General features: G+C 49.3%; 1 protein-coding gene across 1 annotated transcript in view; it reads right to left on the bottom strand.

Annotated features, from left to right (window-relative positions):
- Positions 1-20081, bottom strand: part of LOC119108413 (paired box protein Pax-6) — a 31990-nt gene extending 11909 nt beyond the window's left edge. The window contains exons 1-6 of the mRNA XM_037231984.1: positions 19886-20081; positions 8634-8774; positions 3493-3658; positions 1120-1300; positions 732-902; positions 587-680 (exon numbers count right to left, since the gene is read on the bottom strand). Of these exons, the coding sequence (XP_037087879.1) occupies positions 587-680; positions 732-902; positions 1120-1300; positions 3493-3658; positions 8634-8676 (655 nt within the window). The 5' untranslated portion in view covers positions 8677-8774; positions 19886-20081. The remainder of the gene's footprint in view (positions 1-586; positions 681-731; positions 903-1119; positions 1301-3492; positions 3659-8633; positions 8775-19885) is intronic.
- Positions 20082-20852: the final 771 nt, after the last annotated feature.

Below are 20852 nucleotides of genomic sequence, written 5' to 3'. Positions count from 1 at the left end.
CACCCGACCAGCAAGCCCGGCACGGCCTTTTGGGGTCAAGCTGATGTATTGTTTTCGTGAAGTGAACGGATGTGATGTGTCTCGGACGGCTGCAGTTTAACGATTTTTTTAGTGCACGTCGGCATGGCGAAAGTTAATGAATAATTTTGTGCGAAGGCATAGGGAATGGTCAAAAATCTTGGTAGCAGCGTACGCACATTCCAATCGGGAGATGTTACCATTATTCTCATACTGAGGTCAGTTGGTGGCGCCGCTGTCACATTTCGCCTCACGTATATTCTAATCATATTTGTTCTTATTAAGTGCGTGTGGTCTACTATCAGAGCTAAGGTTGATACCGCGATATGTGAGTATTGACTGGAATGAGGAATTTCCAGTGTCGTGACATAGAAGGAATGAGGGCTCATTGACCGGCCCCCGTGGAATGTCGTGGGACAATGTGTCAACATGAGGGTCTCTGACTGTTGATCGGGTGTTCTGGTGAGCTGTGTTGCGCAAGAAACAGAACTTTTGCGGATAGTCGAGAGCTGGTCGATGCGACGGCGCCAGAAGTCGCCTGGTTCCGCACCGCCCGTGCCGCACTCACCGATCTCGGTCTTGAGGTCGTCTCTGAGGTGGAGCGCTGCGGCGGGCGGCGGCGGGCCGACCGGCGGCGAGTCGGAGGAAGCCGACAGCGCGTACTGGCCGCCGCCGGCGCCGGCCCCGGCCCCGGCCCCGACGCCCGCCCCGGCCCCGGGGCCGGTCCGGTACCAGGGGTCGGACCGCGGCCAGCCGCCGGGGCTGTTCAGCGCGCGCAGTTTATCGTAGACGGCGTCCGGCTGGCTGCAGGGCGCCGCCGCCGCCGCCATCGGCTGCTCCTTGGTGGCCACGATGTTCCGCAGGACCCGGTTTATGGACGACACCTGACGGCCGTAACCTGAGTCAGCGGACTGCACACCGCGACAACACGCGCTCAGGCAGCAATGACTGAACGAAAATATAACAGACGCCTGCGTCATGAATCCACAGGCCATGACAATGCAATAGTATTTCTACCTTCGACCTAGTGAGTGGTTCCGTTGAGATATTCGCACAGTGCGCGACAGTTGGGCAATCGGACACAAGAAAAGTGGCACCCACGCTGGGAATGTTCTCCGTGGAACAGACGCCCTCCTGCAGTAACCGGTCCCGGATCTCCCAGGCGAAGATGCTGGGACACTCGCGCTTGTAAGCGGTGACCCTCTCCACCACCTCGTTGGTGGCGACGCGCGGCTTGGAGCCGCCGATGGCACGCGGACGGATCGAGCCCGTCTCGTAGTACCTGTCATCCACAGAGGACCGGTTAGGGCAACCGGTCCACTACAGAACCGGACGCCTGCCACGCGCCGAACACGTCCACTTCTAGTCCAGTCTGAACACGTGCATTTCCAGCCCAGTTTGAACACGTCCACTTCCGGTCCAGTCTGAGCACGTCCACTTCCAGTCCAGTCTGAACACGTCCACTTCCAGTCCAGTCTGAACACGTCCACTTCCAGTCCAGTCTGACAAGGTTATACGCGATAGATGGGAACTGACAAAACACATGGAGGCTTGAACAACTGGGTTTCTCGTGCCGTTATTTACAGCTCAGATGTACGAGGCCAGCACATCCACACACGTGGTGCCAATGAGCAGTGTTCACGAAGCGCTCTCTAGTGCTAAGAAAGCACGCTTGGCGCATGTGAGGTCATTCAAGCAGTTCTAGGTAAAAGGTCGGTCAACTTGGGGTCGGTATCTGGGATATATACGACACCTTTATAATGCGGAGATACAATCATGCCACCAGGCTGCGGGTTATGGGAACAATGCAAGAAAAATAGCCCGGCAAAAACTGGTCGTACGCCTGAAAAATACAGCAAACCATTCTGTAAGCAAACATTCAGGTAGTTCACTCAGAAAAACAGAAACAGATGACACCGTTTTACGTGCGATGGAGACAGGCCGAGTTAGTTATTTTCGAGCGATGTACACGTTTGCGCCAAGTTTTGCTGGGAGCACTGGCTGTCCTAACATTAAGTCACTAACTCCCCTAAATCCTTTGTAAAATGCGCCGCCCGCTCATTCCCAGGCGTTAAAGAGACTTCTACGAAGATGGTCGTTCTCTCTCTGCATTGTGATCGCCAAACGCTCCCGTCGGACGCCAGGGCATTCACATCAAAACTGGTCGACTTGAGTCTGAAGACATAATTGGCTTAGACTGACCATGAACGAGGTGACTGTTCACTCGAATTCACATACAAAAATCAAATTTGATCATAGTCAGCGAGCGCTGGAAGCGACAACCGTTCACTCGGCCCCCTGTTCTCATATTGTGAGCATGTTTACCAGATTACAGCACGCTTATTCGCCTCTTCTAAGGCTTTGTTTGTGTCTGATGGTGAATAGCCACCTGGTTGTCTTGTCGTGAATCGATGGTCAAGACTCCCAACATCCCGGTTCAACAGACGGGACGCAGTTTGAGACGAGGGGTGCTGCCGGAGTCTCATGCATCACCGGGCAGCCGAGCACTAGCCAATGTTCACATTCAAAGGATGTGTCACAACGGGCTTGCTTCGGGCTCATCCATCACGGTGCCTTTCACGGGCGCAATGTAACGAACCGCGGAGCAGAGGAGAGCTCCCGGCGGTGCGGCTCTCCCGCTCCGCTCCGATTTCCATTCAGAAGTCCGCGAGTCACTTCTGGGCCGGCTGATTGGGCGCAAATCACGTCGGCGGCTTTTGAAGATGATTAATGGTTCGCCGGACAAAATGTCTCAATTTTGGAGCGCATTCATCGCGGAGCACAGAGAGGATGGGGCAGCTGGGAAAACATGAAGGGAAGGAGGAGAATGAGGATGAACGCTCCTAGCCCCGATAAAAAAGCAGGCACGCACATGTCTGGGGCAGCGGCTAAGCCGAGAACGAGTGAAAATATATTTCTGTAACATAGGAAATATCAAGCGGGATATTTTCAGTCGTTACTTTCAACCGAACTAGGGGTGGCAGCGTATAAGGCTTTCAGGGATCAAGCCTGGCAGTTTTCCCAACGCTAGTGCTATTTATTATAGGTCTGCTACACAGACCACAACGCTCCCTGGCAGAAACTCGACATTCTTCTGGTTATTCAGCCTCACTGGTCATCGGTTCCGTCCGCCACTAGCGTTTTTTTAATCCAGGGGTGTGGTTTCCTCTGCAGCTATGGCTCCAGTCCCTCTCCCAGCTTTGAGAGGGAAGTGGGCCAAATCCGTGGACAAACCTGATTGGGAGCGTAATTTGGAGGCGGGTCAAGGCACTCTTATATCTTCAGAACCTTCCTCCCCCCGACACAACTTGTTGTGCGAAAATTTACCCCTGTTCTAGTCTTCCCGATGATCCAGTCACAGGTACAGGCCGATGATCACACCCCTGCCTAATTCCCCTGCGCCGCTCCGCTACCCTTGTCCGGCATGCACTCTGAGCTGACCGAGTGCTGCCGGCGGACGCCACCACCACTGACCTGCCCAGAATTTTGGAGACGCAGCCGTTGGAGACCTGCAGGATGCGGCTGATGTCGCAGGGCCTGACGCCGGAGTGGGCCAGCTCCACTATCTTCTGCCGGGTGGTATCAGGCAGCGGCCGGCCGCTCACGAACGCTCCGCCCAGCTGGTTGACCCCGCTGTGACCTGGTCGACGTCCGTACCGTTAAGTGAGACACGTAAGCGGACAGAAACCGACACATTGTTGGTGATATCATGGTCCAGAGTTCTGGGGACCTCACGCTGTGGAACTATTCGTAGCAAGAAGATTCGTTGTCGGAGACACAGGAAGTGTGAGTTTGGCTGAATACAGCTCCCCGAGAGCTTCCGTCACCAGCATCCCAATTTAAACCGTTCGTGAACGACAAATGAGTGCCCCAATGGGCAGAAAGAGCCGGAGTGAGGGAGTGAAAACGTTGTCCCAGTACGCCTTTTGGCAGTCCAGCCATTGATGTGAACACTGCAATGAAAAGCATCATGGTCATGTGTGCGTTCAGAGCGTCCCATCCCATCATCAGTGACGAGGTTTAGTATGCAGGGGTGTCATCGCTTCCTGTCATCGTCGATTTGAGCGGGCCGGGTTTTATTTTCGGTTGCAAAAAGGAACAGAACGCGAGCGTGCTGTTTACCAATTGATGTCAAGTCAAGACCGTCAAGAGTCAAGTCAAGACAAGAGTCAAGGCTGACCAGCGAAGACCAGCCTGCGAAGACCAGCGAAGAAGAAGGAGAAGGGTTTGTGGGCGACAATACATTCGTCGTGGCGAGTACAGCAATGCTAAGTCGGCAGAAAAGAGCAGGGGCGAGGAAGGGCAGGCTGGTGATAAAGCTTTTACGCCAACATCAAAACAGGAATGTAACGCGATACCGCACGCGGTTGATTGGTTTGAGGTGCTCCTGGCCCACAATACGCACTAAGCCTCTGTGCTGCGCTTTGGAAGATGAGAGCATATCACAGAAATCGTGAGTCAATGACACGCGTCACTTTGTTCTGAGTGGCCATAAGTTTCTCGTCCGACGGTGTCATACTACGTATTGGTTGTACGAGTGCATTTCCGACCCAGTGATCTGTCGATGGCTCGAGCGCCTACATTGCCCAGGGGCATCGAGTAGGGCTTGATTCCTTGATGGATGTAGTTAGGCATAGACGAATCTACCCAATAAATTGTCAATATATATGCTTGAGAGGAAACAACTGACAGGCAGTCGGATGTAGCATAAGACAATGCACCACATTAGCTGAGGGAGCGTTAAAGGACGATATCGAATCAGTGCTCACAACTCAAGCTAACCAACATTTAATTCTCCGAATACATTCAGTGTGATGACACCCACAAGTTGACAGAGGTACCTATCTATCTCGGGTTGCCTGCCCTTTAAAAAAAAATACGCAAAAGCCGTCGGCAGCGGACCGGCGCAAGGTAGCCTGCCATGTACCGCCTCCGCCTGGTCGCGACGCCCCCGGGAGTTGGCAGCGAGCGGCGGCGACGCCCGGCTCGCGCCGCCGCTCGCCGCAGACGCCGCCGGCCGCCGCCATGATGAGCTGTCCGATCAATAGCGATTTCCATCTAAATGCTAAGAAACTTCACACAGGATAATCTAATGGAACCAATGGGGTGGAAAGGCCAACAGATCGGCGCGCGGCTGCGGCTCCGCGAGCGAGGACGTGGCGCGTCGGGTGCCGGCTGGGGCGAGCTCGCCGCCGCGTGAAGTCGCGCTCCGCCGCCGGCCGGCGTCGGGACCGGAACACGAACGGAATGGCCAGAGGCGCGCTCAGCAGTGATGGTGTGGGTCGGAAGGAAGGGCCGGGTGCCGGGAGGGGGGAGGAGGAGGGGCCGGGTGCCGGGAGGGGGAGGGAGGAAGGGCAGCGCCTGATGCAGGGCGTGGAGGATGCGGGCCGGAAGGTATAACGCCATTCCAAGCGTGACACGCGTCAGAGGGAACAGACAAGGGCATGGGAAGAAAGAAATGCATGGGGTGACGAGCCCCGGAAGGGAGAGAAATGGGGGCGCAGAAAAAGGAAGGGAGAACACAGAAGAGGAAGGGGTGGTTATGTCTCGCACGTTGGAAAAGGCTAGGACAAGCTATATTTGTCATTCCGTCCAGGTCAACATGTCCATCAACGCTTACCATATTTGCAACACTTGGGCCCGCCAGCGCTATGTATTCCTGGGCTCGTGAGAAAGAATTGGTGTTTCCGAGCTCGTGGATAAGCCTGAGGTGTTCTTAAACTCGTGGAGAAGTCCTGAAGTGCTACTGAAATCGTGAGCGAGTGGCATTTCAAATCAGGCTGTCGTGAAAATTTCAAGTGAAGGGCGTGCTTGTCGTGGGCGCGTGTTGGTCGCCCGCAAGGAGGGAGAGGAAGAGGAAGTGGGTGCGTCGCGCCACCAATGCTGGTCACGCGCGGTGGCGGTGTGCTCGACGGTGGGGTGTTTCTCTGAAGACAAAGCAACTCCATACGTCGAGCGGAACTAGACTGCCGACGAGAACAGGGCTTTGCACGATCGACGCGAGGGGTAAAAAGCGCAACGACTGTCTGTTAGCGAGCAGGAGGTGTTCGTTCACCACAGGCATGTGGCATGGGACAGCACGAGGGGCCAACTGTCGGCGACATTACTCACAGTAGATCATGAAACGGGCCGGCCAGAACATTCGCGGGGATCATATGTGGGCAAGTATAAGAAGGACCGACAAAAATAGTACTGAAATCAGCACAGAGAGGGGGAGCAAGGAAAACCGGATAACTGCGATATGACAGAACTGTCAGATTGATTTACGATGACCTAATCGTAATTGGGATCGTGGTTCTAAGTCGATACGAAGAAGACAAATGTTAATAATTCTTATCTCAAACTTATTCGCTCGACATCAGCCATAATGACTTTACATCTGCTATCCATTCTTTGATATGTTCAATACCATGAGATGGCTGAATGCTGCAATTATCGCGCAGCAACAAACTGCAATCGCTCTGAAATTACGTCACAACCGAGTGGCCTCACGTGACCGGCGATAGATGTATTATTCCTTTTTTATTTCACGATCATCCACCTACGAACCGCTTTTCGTAACTCCACGCATCACGGTCCACGGATAACAAAAATTAGGGACACTTTATGACAAAGAAATCCAAACTAGCTGATGTTAGGTGGCTGATAATAGGTCGATATAACACCTTAGTACTGTTTATAAAAGGTCGTAGCACATCTCAGCTGGCCAGGTTTAGCTACGCAGCGCTCCCCAATCGCTAACCAAACAACGCGTCTCCAAACTAACGATCGTCGGAAATGTTCTTACGTCAGCCAAAACACACACACACATGAGCACTGCCCGAAGACATGACTCCCCCCCATAAGATGAGCATCTGTGCTGCTTTTTAGTGGTCGTTGACGAATTTGGGGTCATTTGGATCAGATGCCGAGAGGTGCAAAGAGATACTTGGCCTCTAAAGTCAATGCAAAACCACGGCTGTGGCAACATTCTATGATCTCCACATTTCACCTTTATTACTAAACGTGTATTACGCAGATTGACCATTTCATCACATTTCCTTCTGCATAGTAAGCTGGCTGACAACCTCTGCAGCAGGGCGTTACATCATTGCATGAAGAAGTACGCAAACCGTGTGGTTATAAAAGACAAGAGTTATAAAAAAACGAGCGGAAATACACCTGAAGATCGCTAACTTTGCACCAAAACGTCATATCATCCTTACAAAGAGGTTTCTAAATGGTAATGAGGGACACCGCGACTGGTTTAATCCTAGTTTCAACTCAACGGATGCTATGTAGCCTGTGGGACAGAGCCTGGCTTGTCGCGCTTTTGACCGGATTGCGTCTTTGCAATCGCTGATTGCATTGCAAAATTTGTCGGTAATAATGAAAAGTCCTTTGAAATGATCGCTGTAAAATTTTGACAAGAAACTATTTGTTTGGTTTCTTCCAGCATAGCGATACCAGCACTATATTATCACCGTTATTCGTTATCATGGCGAATGTAAAAGTTGTAGATCGCAAAAAGTTGAAAAACACAACTAGAGACCGGTCCAAACATTGGCAGCACGGTGTCACAATGACACGCGACCAGCATTGTTTCAGTAGGGAGAGAATGGGCAACCGTACGTGTGAAAGCGTGCGTCGATATGTACAGGCGATCGCACACAAACTACGGCAACGCCGTTGTCGTTCTTCTAAGGACTGTCCTCAGGCCTCAACAATCAGAGCAGATAGGGACGTGAGACCAACTGCGTGATGTAGATGAATGCACCGGCTGCAAAACACTGATCAAGCTCAGCAATGGATGGCCCGGAGCAACACCGCGCATCGACCAGGTGGCGGTCAATTCCACCTCTTTGAAATCTCACATTCCCCAAGCTCTGAGCCCAACCTGATGGAGACCGCGCCATGACAAACGCACAAGGGTAAAGCCGAATACACTGTGATCACTACCCATCCAAAGCGTGTGTGTTTTTCTGGATACTTTGGCCGAAGCCACAGGAAACACAACCAACTCTAAATTTGCGATGTTGCCGACCAAACTGACCAGGTCTTGCCGCCCTCAAGGTAAACTGATTCTCAAGAACGCTTTCTTGTAAACTTGCGCCAGAAAGGCATCAGTGAACCAACGGCTGCTAAACTCATCGAAGTGTTATTATTCCATTGTGTCACCGTGATTGTTGCGTACGTTATTACGACGCTTTATTTACGCCCCCAAGGACCGACGACCGAGGCGTTGTTAGCCCGCGTAATTGGCAAAGCAGGTGTTTTTGGCCGTTTGTGCGTTTACACTGAACATGTGACTAATAGCCAAGGCCCTGATACGTGTACACTGAACATCTGACCAATACCCAAGACCTTGTTACGAGTACACTGAACACCTGACCAGAAGCCACGGCACATATACGTGTATGCGTTTGTCCGACGCCAATTCAGCTTGTATAGACACATACGGTTCAGAAAAAAAAAAACAATCAAACTGCATGGTAACAGCGCCGCGACGAGGAAGCTCCGCGTATGCGCCGGGCCTTCCATAGAGAGATACTGCGGGGCTGCCAGTCTGGCATTGTCGCCGGGAGCGGAAGTGGGGGAGGAGGTGGTGGGGGGGGGGGGGGGCGCTGCGGACTGACCGTTGTCGGACAGGCCGTCTAGAGACTGACCCTTGTGAGGCATGTCGTCTATGGACGTGACGCAGGTCGCGGCCCATTGCGAGCCCGACCCTGGGTGCTGTGCACTCAGAATGGCGGCCCTGGCTCGGTACCTCCCGGCACCTGCAACACACAACACTGCGTCATAAGGAAGGCCAAAGCACCGAAAGCTGGTGTGGTGCATTATGCAAACTACTGGTGCACGTTTGCATCAACTGTGAGGTGGCTTATGCGGTAGTGCATCTTACCAATGCCAACGTACGTGAGGCATTGCTCATCTGCAGGGCTTCTTTGTATGTCTTTACTGCTTATTGGCTAGCATTATACTAAAACATTCAGAACATAAACAAATGAACAACTGCGTTAAAAACATGCTTTTAGCCTAGATGCGGAAAGTGCAGTGGTATAGACAAGCAATTTCAGACAACCCAAGCTTTCAAGTCAAGATAAGACAAGCTTTATTCCCGTCACAAACAGCTGCTGAAGTCCGCGCGGAGAATGAACGGTATTCTATTGCTGCATAAAATGTGTTTAATTCTCTGTTTGATGACACAAGTTTGTTGATATGACAATAAATTTCTCCCTGCACAAAAAAAACTTTGGACTGGCTAAGACCCGAAAACCTTCTTCACTTAATGTAATATGTACTTTTATTTATCAAGATATTATAATGTTCTCGGCAGCAGATCGATCAGATGAGGCCCATGTTCGGCACGCACCGCTCACTGAGCTGATTCGAAGTGCGGGATGATCCTCGATATTGAATTACGTACATACCTATCGCGTGTCCCCTGCCGGGGCAGAAGTCCAATCAAGATGAGGATGAACAAAGACATTTTTTCAAAACTTTTTAGCTTAGATACCTAGCGCTTCTGTGCTGGCAGACGAGTGACGACACAAACCGTGGATCCGAGAACACCATGACGGTGGTCTGATTCACTGTAGCATACCATGTCCTCACACATGAGCAGGAACGGCAGACGGCACACATAAGGCACCCAGTGTCATCGAAGGCAGAACAGTAACGACTTAGTGAACCCTAAACAATATTTGCCTGAAAAACAGAGCTTACCGCATTTGAGTCAGGATTTTTCTGAGTTTGAGGTACTCTCAGCCAGAAGTATAAACAGTTTAGCCGCCCTGGATTCTTACTCGACCAGTGAACATCGTGAGACTTAACTTTACGTGCGGGCCTGACCATAGGCTCTAGTCGCATAAGTGCAAATTCCGACATCTTTTGATCTGATAAGAAACCCAAAAAATACCACAGGAGGACACAGTCAGAGATCTTCACGATTCAGCGAATGATCTTCGGAACTCAGTTGAATCCTATTGATCCGTTTGAACTTCCAAGGCCCTACGTATTATTGTCATGTCTCGTCATTGCCATCTATTATTGCTATGTATTATTGTGATGTTTAGTGTTATTGCTCGTCTCCTTTTTGTTTCCCGGTCATTGTCCGAGTCCGGCCAGGCACAACTAATTGGACGTTATACCGGTGATTCACATTTTGGAGCTGGTGCACGTCAATGTGTTTGATAAGTAACTAGTTTTATTTCATTTTAGCTCGACCCGGTTTAATACAAAACGTCTGTTGAGTTAGATAACACATGAGTGTATCGACTATTTTGAAATAGATGCCGAGTATTCAGTACGATCTGAGATAGGTGGACAGGCTGGTCATTGAATTCAGTCATGCCCTAACCCTTGTCTCAGTAAAAGGTGCTATGTAGTTCAGTCTACTACTTCGCAGCCGCAGCATCAGCCGTAGCCAATGGATTAAGCCGCGCGAACTTAACCGCTGTCAAAGGCTGGGCTCAATTCGTGAAAACAATGATTTGTAGAGCGTCAGAAAAACTGAATGTACAGAACTCTTCAAACGATCCTATCAACACCACACTCTGCATAACAGTCTCGGAAGGTGACCGCTACAAACGTTAGGAGGATGCCCTCAAACTGCTAAAAACTACAAAAGCCTTCAAGACAACAGTTTGTGTAACATGCAAGTTTAACACATCATTGCTCCCAGTCATCCGATGTCTCAATATATGCTGCAGACAATCCCTTTCCAAAAAAGGCGTTTCAATGCCACTTCGGGCGATAGCTGCCGGGTGGTCCCGCGGAGCTGGCGAAATGGGACGCGATCCCATAGCTCCTCTTGGCTTTGGCCAAAGTATGTGGCGTGGCGTGCAAGCACGCCCCAAAAATCCTCCATTAGTCCCAATTCATCCCTCGTGTTGGCGCACAAGCGTTATTTTGACTTGCTTATGTTAGTGAGTCGTTTTACTGGTTTCTCAATTGCTTGGCTTTAATTTACCCCACTCCTGACAAAGTACTGTGTTGTTTACGACAACTGGCAGCGTACATGTTGAAAGCAGCTGCGCGTAGACTTGGTGCCAAACAAACTTTTAGTTTTGAATAACGTCATTTCTTGAGCATGAGATCTGAACGCAGAGTTTGTACAAGCACAGTGTCGACGGGACGCCGCGAGCAGCTGGAAAGAAGAAAGTGCCTTTCCAAAGTCGAGGTTTTTCAAGCGTCACTACAATAAAAAAGAAGACTCAGATCTTATATAATTGGGCACCTTAGTCTCTTAATCCAATCGTGCCCTAAGTTGTGCTGCGGAACAATGTGAAAAGCAGTTAAACCCATTCAGCATATTAAGCAATAACCGATGCCTAAGTCTATGGGTGCCTTTATATCATGCATGTGAAGAAGTGGAAATGTGTGGGGATTTAGATTGCTGCATTTAAGGGATTTAGATTGCTCTCCTCTCCGAGAAACGAGTGAGTCAGTTAGACGCACTCGGCTTTCCCATTCTCCGCTCTCTCATGCCCGAACAAATATGGTGTTATTGCGGAAACACCATACTCTGCATGTCTGAACGGGATTTCGTTTATTCAAGACTCGTGTCTCTCTTTCCTGCACGGTTCTGGGCATTGCAAAAACAGCACAGATGCTTTGGCGAACTGCATTCGAGCGAGGGCGGATGCAGAACATACGATAGAGGTAAGACTTAAGCAAAGTTTGCACTGAAAAATATTTTAGCTCGCCAGTATCCAGAGCAACCACTTGAAAACTGTACATCCACTTTGTCAGTGTTCCTTGGAAGGGACGGGGCTTGCACAAGAAGTTATGTCGATTTGGCTCTTCTTGAACAAAGTAAGCCTTATAAGCCTCCCCTCCCCCAGAAATAAAATACCAACAAATGCCAAACGACGAAATTGACATCTTTGTTCTTTTCTTCAGCTGACCACACTTTTGCATTACGGCCTTAGGTGTTATGATATTTGAATAACTTGCTACGGTCTTGAGTGCTCGCCTCCCACGCACTATTCGTTAGAGCCAAAACTTTGTCTGATGACGTCAGCGTGGGGGGATGATGCCTGACAAAAGGAGTCCAATCCTTTACAGCAGCAGAATGTGCCGTAAATGTTAAGAAACTATTTCTAAAAACTGATGCTTCTTCGGAGCATGTAGTCTCCTGTAGTCCCCATTTTCGTCAACACTGACATACTCATCAATATTTCGTGTACTTGTATTAAGTGGAGAATTCCGACTAAAAAAATATCGTGAACATAACTGCTAATTTCTAATAGCTGGCAACCTGTTTACTTGTACGTTTGTTTGGATTTCTTAACGTTTGGATGTTTCCGATATTTACTCTTAACGTTTAAGTCGAAGGCCCTGGCTGCTTTTGAAACATGAAGAACAGCCATGGCAAAATCAATACTTTCATAGCAATCATGCGTCTTCCATATGACGGGAGGCAAGCGGCCAAGCTACACGCACTGCATTACAATTAATTTGGAGCAGATTGATATATTTCTACTCCTTTTCCAGTTCATCGCAGAACGCAGTGTCCGTCCGTAAGGTTAGTGCACGATTTCACGTTGGAAACACGAGTCAACGTGTACGCACCGGTGACGAACATTTGTTACACATTTAATCCGGACCTTCCTGAACGGACGAATTTGAATTGAATGGATGAATTTATCGGAACAGAGCTCACGCTAAACAGTGCTTGTTGTGTAATCCCTGCCCCCCCGCTATCCGATTGGGCAAAGCCATGTCAACAGCAGATTTGGTGGCGGCGGTTTCACGGCCGCCATGCTCGGCATGGCCTGGCGTGCCCTCTGACGTCAGCTGGCCTTTCACGCGGCTGCTGCCACCGGCCGCAGGACTGAAGACGAGCGCATTCGGTTTGACCTCGGTATTGTAATGTTTAGAATGGAGTGTCCGGATATTTGGAATTTTTACATAGCTCAACTTCCTAGCATTTTTACATTTTTTGTTACAGTCAGCTATGAAGGAGCCATGATTGCCTCTCCCATTAACTCAGCGACGAACAGAGCCATACGTTAACACCGAAGACCATAAAGAACAGGTCGCGTCACTACCAGTTAACCCTCACCCTGGTAGGGGTGGTGATGCAACCCGCTAATAACTTGTTATGGTACTCTCCAGCATACCGTGCAATTGCGCCCAAATCTTTAGTAGCCCATGGGGGCATCCAGTGCGGGTGTTTTGACACCACAAAGGTGTTCCTACATTTCCTGGTTTCGAAGCAGCAGCCATTTTTGAGGAGCACTGCACGGTGATCTGCGGCCGGCGCTGGCGGCGGGCGGCAACCGGCGATACCGCGAAACGCGCGCGCTGGGCCGGCGCTGCCACATTAACGGAGTCATATATAATGTGTGCTCAAAACGTATAAAAGCATACGGCATTGTGCGCAAATTGAACAAAAACCACGCCCGCTCCAATTTCGTGCAGTCACAAGCCATGGTCTCGTAGGTGTAATGTTGTGAAGCTGAAAAGGTGTGATGTTCCGGGAAATTTGACCTTTGACATGACATAATGAAATCAATTATTAATCTAACAAACAACTAGTATCAACCGCGAGATCGCGCTGACAACAGTCCACTGGTGTGTTTTTTCATCTGGGCTTTATTATCACTAGTTTGGAAACGTCACGGGGTGGCATCCCCCCCCCCCTCCCACATCATCCGCGTTGTGAAAAACGGCGTATGAGGGTGAAAGCTGAGATAGAAATAAGAAACATTAAAAAGGTAAAACCTTGATCAAGGTAAGTGATCAAGGCCAATCATATATATCATAAAAGAAGCCTGAAAGAAGCCATTGCTGAAGTCAGCAATGGCTGCCCATGAAGCCATCCCAGGAGACGCGCTCACATTTGTCACGTTAATAGTTGTCAGGGCACACACACATTGGCCAAGGAGGCTGGGCTCAGCTGATCACGTCCTCGCTGGGGTATTTCTGTTATCTCCAATGAGTCCCCCTATCTGAGCGGGGCTTGTTTCTTGATGGCCTCCAGGGAGCCAGCGCCGTGCAGGCATCCCATCATCAAGATTAATGAGGTCTGATTATGACCAGTGATGTCTGTTATGCTTGAGATGAGATGAGACTACTGGTTTTCTGGCAAATATGAGTTTACATTTAGTTTCACTGTGGATAGCTCTGCATTACCTCCACGGTTGCAACGGTCTTGTATCTATTCCATGCTTCTCGTATGAATAATTAAGCTGTTTGTTTCCGATCGGTGTGTCTTGTGAAAATAATATTAGACAGACCTCTATTCAAGAAAATCTATAGCACCTTCTGCACATGCACACGCGTTGCCAGATGCGCTGCCTGAAGACGAGCACGTGTCATCCTCCATTTTTGAACCATGGTGTAGATCAAAGACCTGAAATGATTTGAACCAACCGAAAATATCTCGAGCACTTACATAGAAAGCCATGACATTTCCGCCTCGCTATCATAACGTCACATTTTAGCTGGCTAATCGATATCCACGCTGCCATATTTCTGGCAGGTCCCGTCTTCATTACCGGCCCTATGCGAGGGCGGTAATTGAGTGGAGTGCCAACACTGCGGCGCAGTAATAACGTCACAAAGTTACGACACAGGAGCAAGTACCGCATCACACGTCTGTCTTTTTCCCGGCTGTCTCACACAAGTTCTTCTGGAGAGCTTGTGAGAATGCACCGCACGTCGGTCCTGGCTCAGCACACCATGTAAATGGGACTTTTCGTCGGACCCAATGCGTCCTAGACCTGCAATCTTCAGCAGAGTGGGGTGAAAATTGGGTTCAAATTCTTATTTGTGAATTTTCAGAACTAACAGATGACCTATTTTCAGTTCAAGGTCGAGCATTCGCGAATACTCGGGAGTTGCTTTCGGCGACCGCATATTCCCACGGCTCTTCAGTTGGTATTCAAATACCCCAAGACTGCATGTCCAGGCGTCAATACCCAACCATGCACGGCATACGGAGTGCAGGATGGACACAATACGCCAGAAAGCGTCTGATGACCGACGTCAATGACAGAGGTGGAACTTTGCAAACTAAATAAAGGGTCAACACCCATATTTAGAAGGGAGAGTGAGCTCAGAATTGTTCCTTGGCCTTCTCTCCAGTGCATTTAACACTGGGCTGCTGTGATGCTAGGGGGGGGGGGGGGCTCAACTATGTGGACGGTAATGCCCCCTTTAAGTTAAAACCTGCACCCATGGCATATAGAGTCAAGCATAATCATGCGTGATGGGACATCACCGGATTTCTGATAAAATACTTTGCAGGGCCGTCGATTTGTGTACATGACTGGAGAGGGGAAGTCATGGATCCTGGAATAGGGCTTTCCCCAAATTTTTCTTCCTTAACGGATGTGGCTTACTTTATGTTGATGGATGGAGAGTGCCTCTTATTTCTATTAAGCTCTTATTTTTGCATCGGTTTTAAAATGGTCATTTGTTTCAGCAGCATAGTAGTCATCGCCATCAAATAGGGGCCAAAAAGGTAGGACTCTAGTGAAATTGAGCTTCTTCCAATGTTTTTGGTGGCATTCAGCAAAAAAATTCGAGCGAGGGGGACCGAGTAAGCATTGCGATGAAAACATCGTCACAAAATAATATGATGCGACGCTTCCAGGACCTTGTGCCTTTTTCAGCGTGCACACTGTCGTTAAGCTCTGTAAGGGAGAGGAGACAAAGCCCATGTAGTCACCGCTCCGTGAGAGAACATTTTGCGCGTTAGCTTCTGGACTTGGGGCTATGCGTGCACTGGTAGAAGCAAGTGCACACAGTCTACAAAACTTCCCTCCGTATCTGAAGAAACACGTTCTTTAATCGAATGCAGGAACACCCCGGCGATTGCAAGATGTGTTTCCCTCATGTTACTCGCATTTTTCTGTTCTTCATATCAAGTGTTGGACAGTCGGCAGTCGACCTAAGATAGACAGTGTCAAAGCAGAAACGCAGTTGGCAAGGCAGCACCTTGCAGCTGATGTCGCCGAAGCGCTATGGTCGAAAATGCCGCCATATTTGTACGTGCGTTTTCGTACCACGGGATCCGGTGTTACGGGTAGAATCTTCGCAGAGTTATTATAGGGCAGACAGCGAACATCTGACTGAAGTGCAAATCCCAATGGCTCAAAAAAATATGACGCAGTGTTCGACGCATTGAACAACAAAACGGTTTGCTTTCAGCAGGATTAATGCATTTATGATGTTATTGTCATTGAAGCTGAATCCAACATACACAAGGGCTCCGCCCGTAGCCAAAATTTGGGGGATGACAAGGTTTTTAAAACGCTGCATTACGTGTGACGCTATAGGCCAGGGGTGTAGATTACTATTCAGTTATACGAGCGGGTCTAACTCCTCTGCCGAAATCTCCAAGAGAAGTGAGCTGAATCCGGAGTAAGCATATCTGTGTGTATTTCTGGAAAAGTTTAGTCATTTTCTCTGCGCCGCTGCCTCCCCACAACTGATCCCACACAGCTTCACCCCTGCTGTGCGCACACTCACGTCCCACATCGCTGGTCTTAACCAATCAAAACGCTTTATTCGAGCTCGGCTCCTTGAGGCTGATTAGTTCCTGGGGGCGCGATCTTTGCCCTTGCCCACCACGCATCTTCCCCGCCCTCGGACTACCCGCCCCTCTTTTCATCCCTGTCCTCAAGGAAACTAATCCCTTTCGCAGGCAGCAAATGTCAGCGTGTTGGTGATCCCAAAATAGCTGAGCTAATGGGGCCAGACGCCTTTGGCAGCTCATACCAATGGGTGCGATCTATATGTTGGAAGCCCTGCCTTTGATGAGAGTTGAGCAGTTCCACGGTTGTCATCCCCGCACGCTGATTTACACACGACATTGCTGAAGCATTGGCATTGAGCGCGGCCTGCCCGGTAAACAACGAAATCGGCGAATTTCCCCTGACCCTGCGCTGTTGACAATGGTGACCAAATATTACGACAACGCAAATATTTGAGATGCGTATTCGTCACAGAGCTTCAGCAGCTGCCAGTTTACGTGGAACACAACCTAACGTGGACCAATCTGTGGTAATATTCTGTCTCAGTGCCTCCGTTCTAACTCGGACCAGCTACCAGCTGCTCAAAGCGAAATGTGTCATTATTTTAGCGCATGGCATGGTTTACCCATGCCTTCCTAAAGTCTTATTTGCAGCAGTCGAGAAAAATGTATATATCTAATTGTGTTAATGGCCTCAATACATGAACACCTTTAGTTTATAACAGCATGTTTTATATGCGTGCGCGTATGGAAAACAAAACTTCAGTCGCACACGTTTTCTTTTGCGTGGTTTTCACCACCATGTGTATTTCTAAGTGGTTTGTGGCAAATAATCACAAAAATGACGTGCAAAAAGTATATAGCCAGCGTAAGCGATGATACTTTATTTGAAAATGACCTCTCGTCGCCTAAGGTCATTCAACATCATTACTCATTTTTTAAGTTACCGGCTTTACAACATGCATATGCGTCACAGATATGGTGGTTTCAATGTGACTTGTGGCTTTACTGTGGACAGTATGGAATGCCGGTAACAATGCTGCGTACCACCACAATGACAAAGTTTTATAGCATAATGTTACAGCACAGCGAGCCGAAGCACTGAGTGTAAAAGTAGCAATGGTTTTATCTCTTCCTCTACGTCCGTGACGGGATGAAGCACTTGCGCAAATGTGTCACAGCAAGCGAAAATGCATTTGGATAGGAGTGTAAGCGTGTCAAATTCCCCAATATTTAAAAACATTATTCCACCATGCCTATCAGATGTGCCATCAGTCCTGAACGCCGAACCCCAACCCGGATACTCTACCCAATGCTCCAACATGATTTCGCCATTGGAGCAGGTAACGTCACGCACACAGTGGCATGGCTGGAGCAATTTAAAGGACTGGCCCGTTGAGTGAAGTAATATTGTGTGTGCAGACAACTAAGCTGCATGCCGCGCCAAACACATTCAAGCACCGCTTAAAACCACTGCAGATTCTGCACGAAACCAGTTCAGCTGAGGAGATGCCACAGAAATTTGTCATTTGTCTACGCTGGTTCAACACCAAACCTTTGCAGTCGAACTTTTGTTCTAAACTGGGTGAACATTCCTAGCCCGGCTTGAAGCTACCTCGACCACCATCGGTATTCAGGCGTCCCATTCAGCATCTTCACTTGCATTGCGGGACATGCCTACATGCTGGCTGGGGGGCCGTTGTAACTGCTTCAGTCACAAGGAGATCTAAGTCATAGACGTGAAGCCAGTCCAGACGTGAGCGCAAGGGACGCAGCTGTCCTCTTGCTTCGCTGCTTTTTAGGCGCGAATATTCGTCGGCAAGGTTAATGATACATGCTCTTAAGTCGGGGCGGAGTTTTCACCACGTCACCCATTCTTCAACTCCGTTGATGGCAGTTCATACTTTTAGTGTTTAAGTAGGGTCAGTGAAAACTAGCTTAGTGCCAGTCGACAGGGTTGGGATATTTCTATGTGACCGCCCAGCTTTCAGGCTGGTTTTTTCATCTATTGAAGAGCCTGTGCGAGCACCGGGCAAGTGCCTTTAGTAAGTTTGTTGGCGTAGGTTTCTACAGCTAGTTTTACAATAAGCGTTGCTTTTTACAATTAATATTGGTCCAAGCGTAGAAATTATCAGCGGCGCAAAAGTCCTTTGCTGAAATAATATCTTCTATTTTCCTCATTGGCCTTTCTTTCGCGCTTTCTGCATTGCTCTCTGCCCTGCCCTGCCATCTCGTTTATATTTGCTCGGTTTCGTTATCATCTGTTAGTAGTTTGTGCCTTATATTGCGGTATGTCCGCAAAGTTTTAGTATCGACATGGACCAAATGGAGGGCATCGTGCATCAGCAACGCGGCGGCAGTTTGTGACGTGATTTTAAGGCATGGTGAAACGAATCAAACTGTAGAAGTATTTTGTTAGTGTATCATTTAGGGATATGACATGTAGGGATTGAAATACTGTCCTTGATAGCAAAAAAAAATCACTTCATTCTAGAAATCACAAATTTGGAACTATTTTTGGTAAGCCCTGAACCCAGCTTCGGCTGCTTAGTATGAGGTGGCGCAAAATATCCATGGGTGACATGGAAATAATTTTCGCCCCTGGAGTTTGTCATGGGATAGAAAGATGCCACACTTGACAAAACATGAAATGACATGCGAGGCCACGCGTAAACGTGCCCAATATTTTAAGTCTGAAGCAATGACATAAACATATTGTTCGAAAGCAAGTAAAACGCTCAAGACTGCACGAAATGGGTTAGAGATAAGCTAAAAAAGCGAACTACTGAACTTTAGCTAGTGAACACATTTCATTGTTTCAACACAGTCGGTGACATTGCCTTCAACTGTCGCAGAGCTATTTGGGTTAATAATATATCACGGTATTCGGTGCAAGCTGACCCAGAGTCGGTCGGCATTATGGCAATGTCCTGAAAGGCTGCAATGATTAGCAAGATAACACAAACTTACATAACTGGCATGGAGCACCAACTACACAGCGCTTTTTGAACTTTTTGTTGCCGCCTTTCGAGAAGTGGCTTGTCTTTGACATTCAAGCAAACGTTCAGTTTAAATTAGGGTGTTTGAAAGATGTACTGATGTAAGAGGACTCCAAGACTAACGCTGATCTTAACAAACTCAGCCGCATAGCGTTATTGTAACTGAAGGGTTTGCTTCTTAAAGGCGTTGGTACACAGATACTGTTCGCAACGATCTCACTCAAATCACTGCAGTGCCGTGTTTTGCGACACAGCCGAGGTTACATTCCATATGGCGAGCCGGAGCGTGCCTAGTTGCTTCGGGGCAACTGACTGCAACGCATCCGACGACGTAAGTGCACCCAGTGCCACAACGTCAATAACAAAATGTTTCCCATGTAAAAGGTGTAAAATTACTTACAATCGCTCCCGCAGCTCCCTGGCACGCTCTTCCGCTCACTTTCGCATTCGTTTCGCACGTCGTGTCACTGCAAAGGCGCTTCGCGGCGTGGAAATGATTATGCTAATTGAGTTAGTTACAGGTGATTACGCCTTTCCACTACACGGCGTGGACAAGAACCATTAAGCGCGCTCAACAATGCCTCTCGGCCAGCTGTCTGTGGAACGGCGGCCGTGGAACTGCCCGTCCATACTGTTTTTACCCGGCACCGCTCCGGCTCGGACGCCGACCAATGGCCGCGCGGCAGGCGCGGCCGCCCACCAATCAGGACCCAGTGTGCTGTGCGCTTTGCTCAGCCCCCGCGAACCACGGCGGGCGCGCCGGTTTTGATACACGAGAGCCAATTTGCATGTGTGGCACCAGCACCCGGGTGACGATAAGAGGTAGATGCAATTAAATGAGGCGGGCATCGAGTACAAAGACAGCGCGATGTCTGCTTTGTGGTATTTTGCATGACACGCGCAGAAGCGTACGCGGGCGTCGACGCGAAGGTGGGGGATAAGGAGGACTCAGCCCAGTTGACGCGAAGGTAGAGGAGAGGGAGGACCCAGTCCAGTTGATGGGGAGGTAGGGAAGAGGGAGGACTCAGCCCATTCGACGGGGAGGAAAGGAAGAGGGGGAACTCAGCCCAGTTGATGCAAAGGTGGGGAGAGGGAGGACACAGCCCAGTTGACGGGGAGGAAAGGAAGGGGGGGGGGGACTCAGCCCAGTTGACGCAAAGGTGGGGGGAGGGAGGACTCAGCCCAGTTGATGCAATGGTGGGGAGAGGGAGGCACAGCCCAGTTCATGTCAAGGTAGGGGAGAGGGAGGGTTCAGCCCAGTCAGACGAGGCGGTTTCTCTGAGAAGATGGGAATGCCGCCGTTATCAGCTGTTTCCCTCAACAAAATGCAAAAGGGTAAATGGCTAAAGTTTCCTCGGAGAAGGGGA

This window comes from Pollicipes pollicipes, unplaced genomic scaffold (assembly GCF_011947565.3).
Source record: "Pollicipes pollicipes isolate AB1234 unplaced genomic scaffold, Ppol_2.1 Scaffold_6686;HRSCAF=7923_pilon_pilon_pilon, whole genome shotgun sequence".
Lineage (NCBI taxonomy): Eukaryota > Metazoa > Arthropoda > Thecostraca > Pollicipedomorpha > Pollicipedidae > Pollicipes > Pollicipes pollicipes.
Note: the sequence above shows the minus strand (reverse complement) of the source record. Positions and strands in the feature narration are given on the sequence as shown.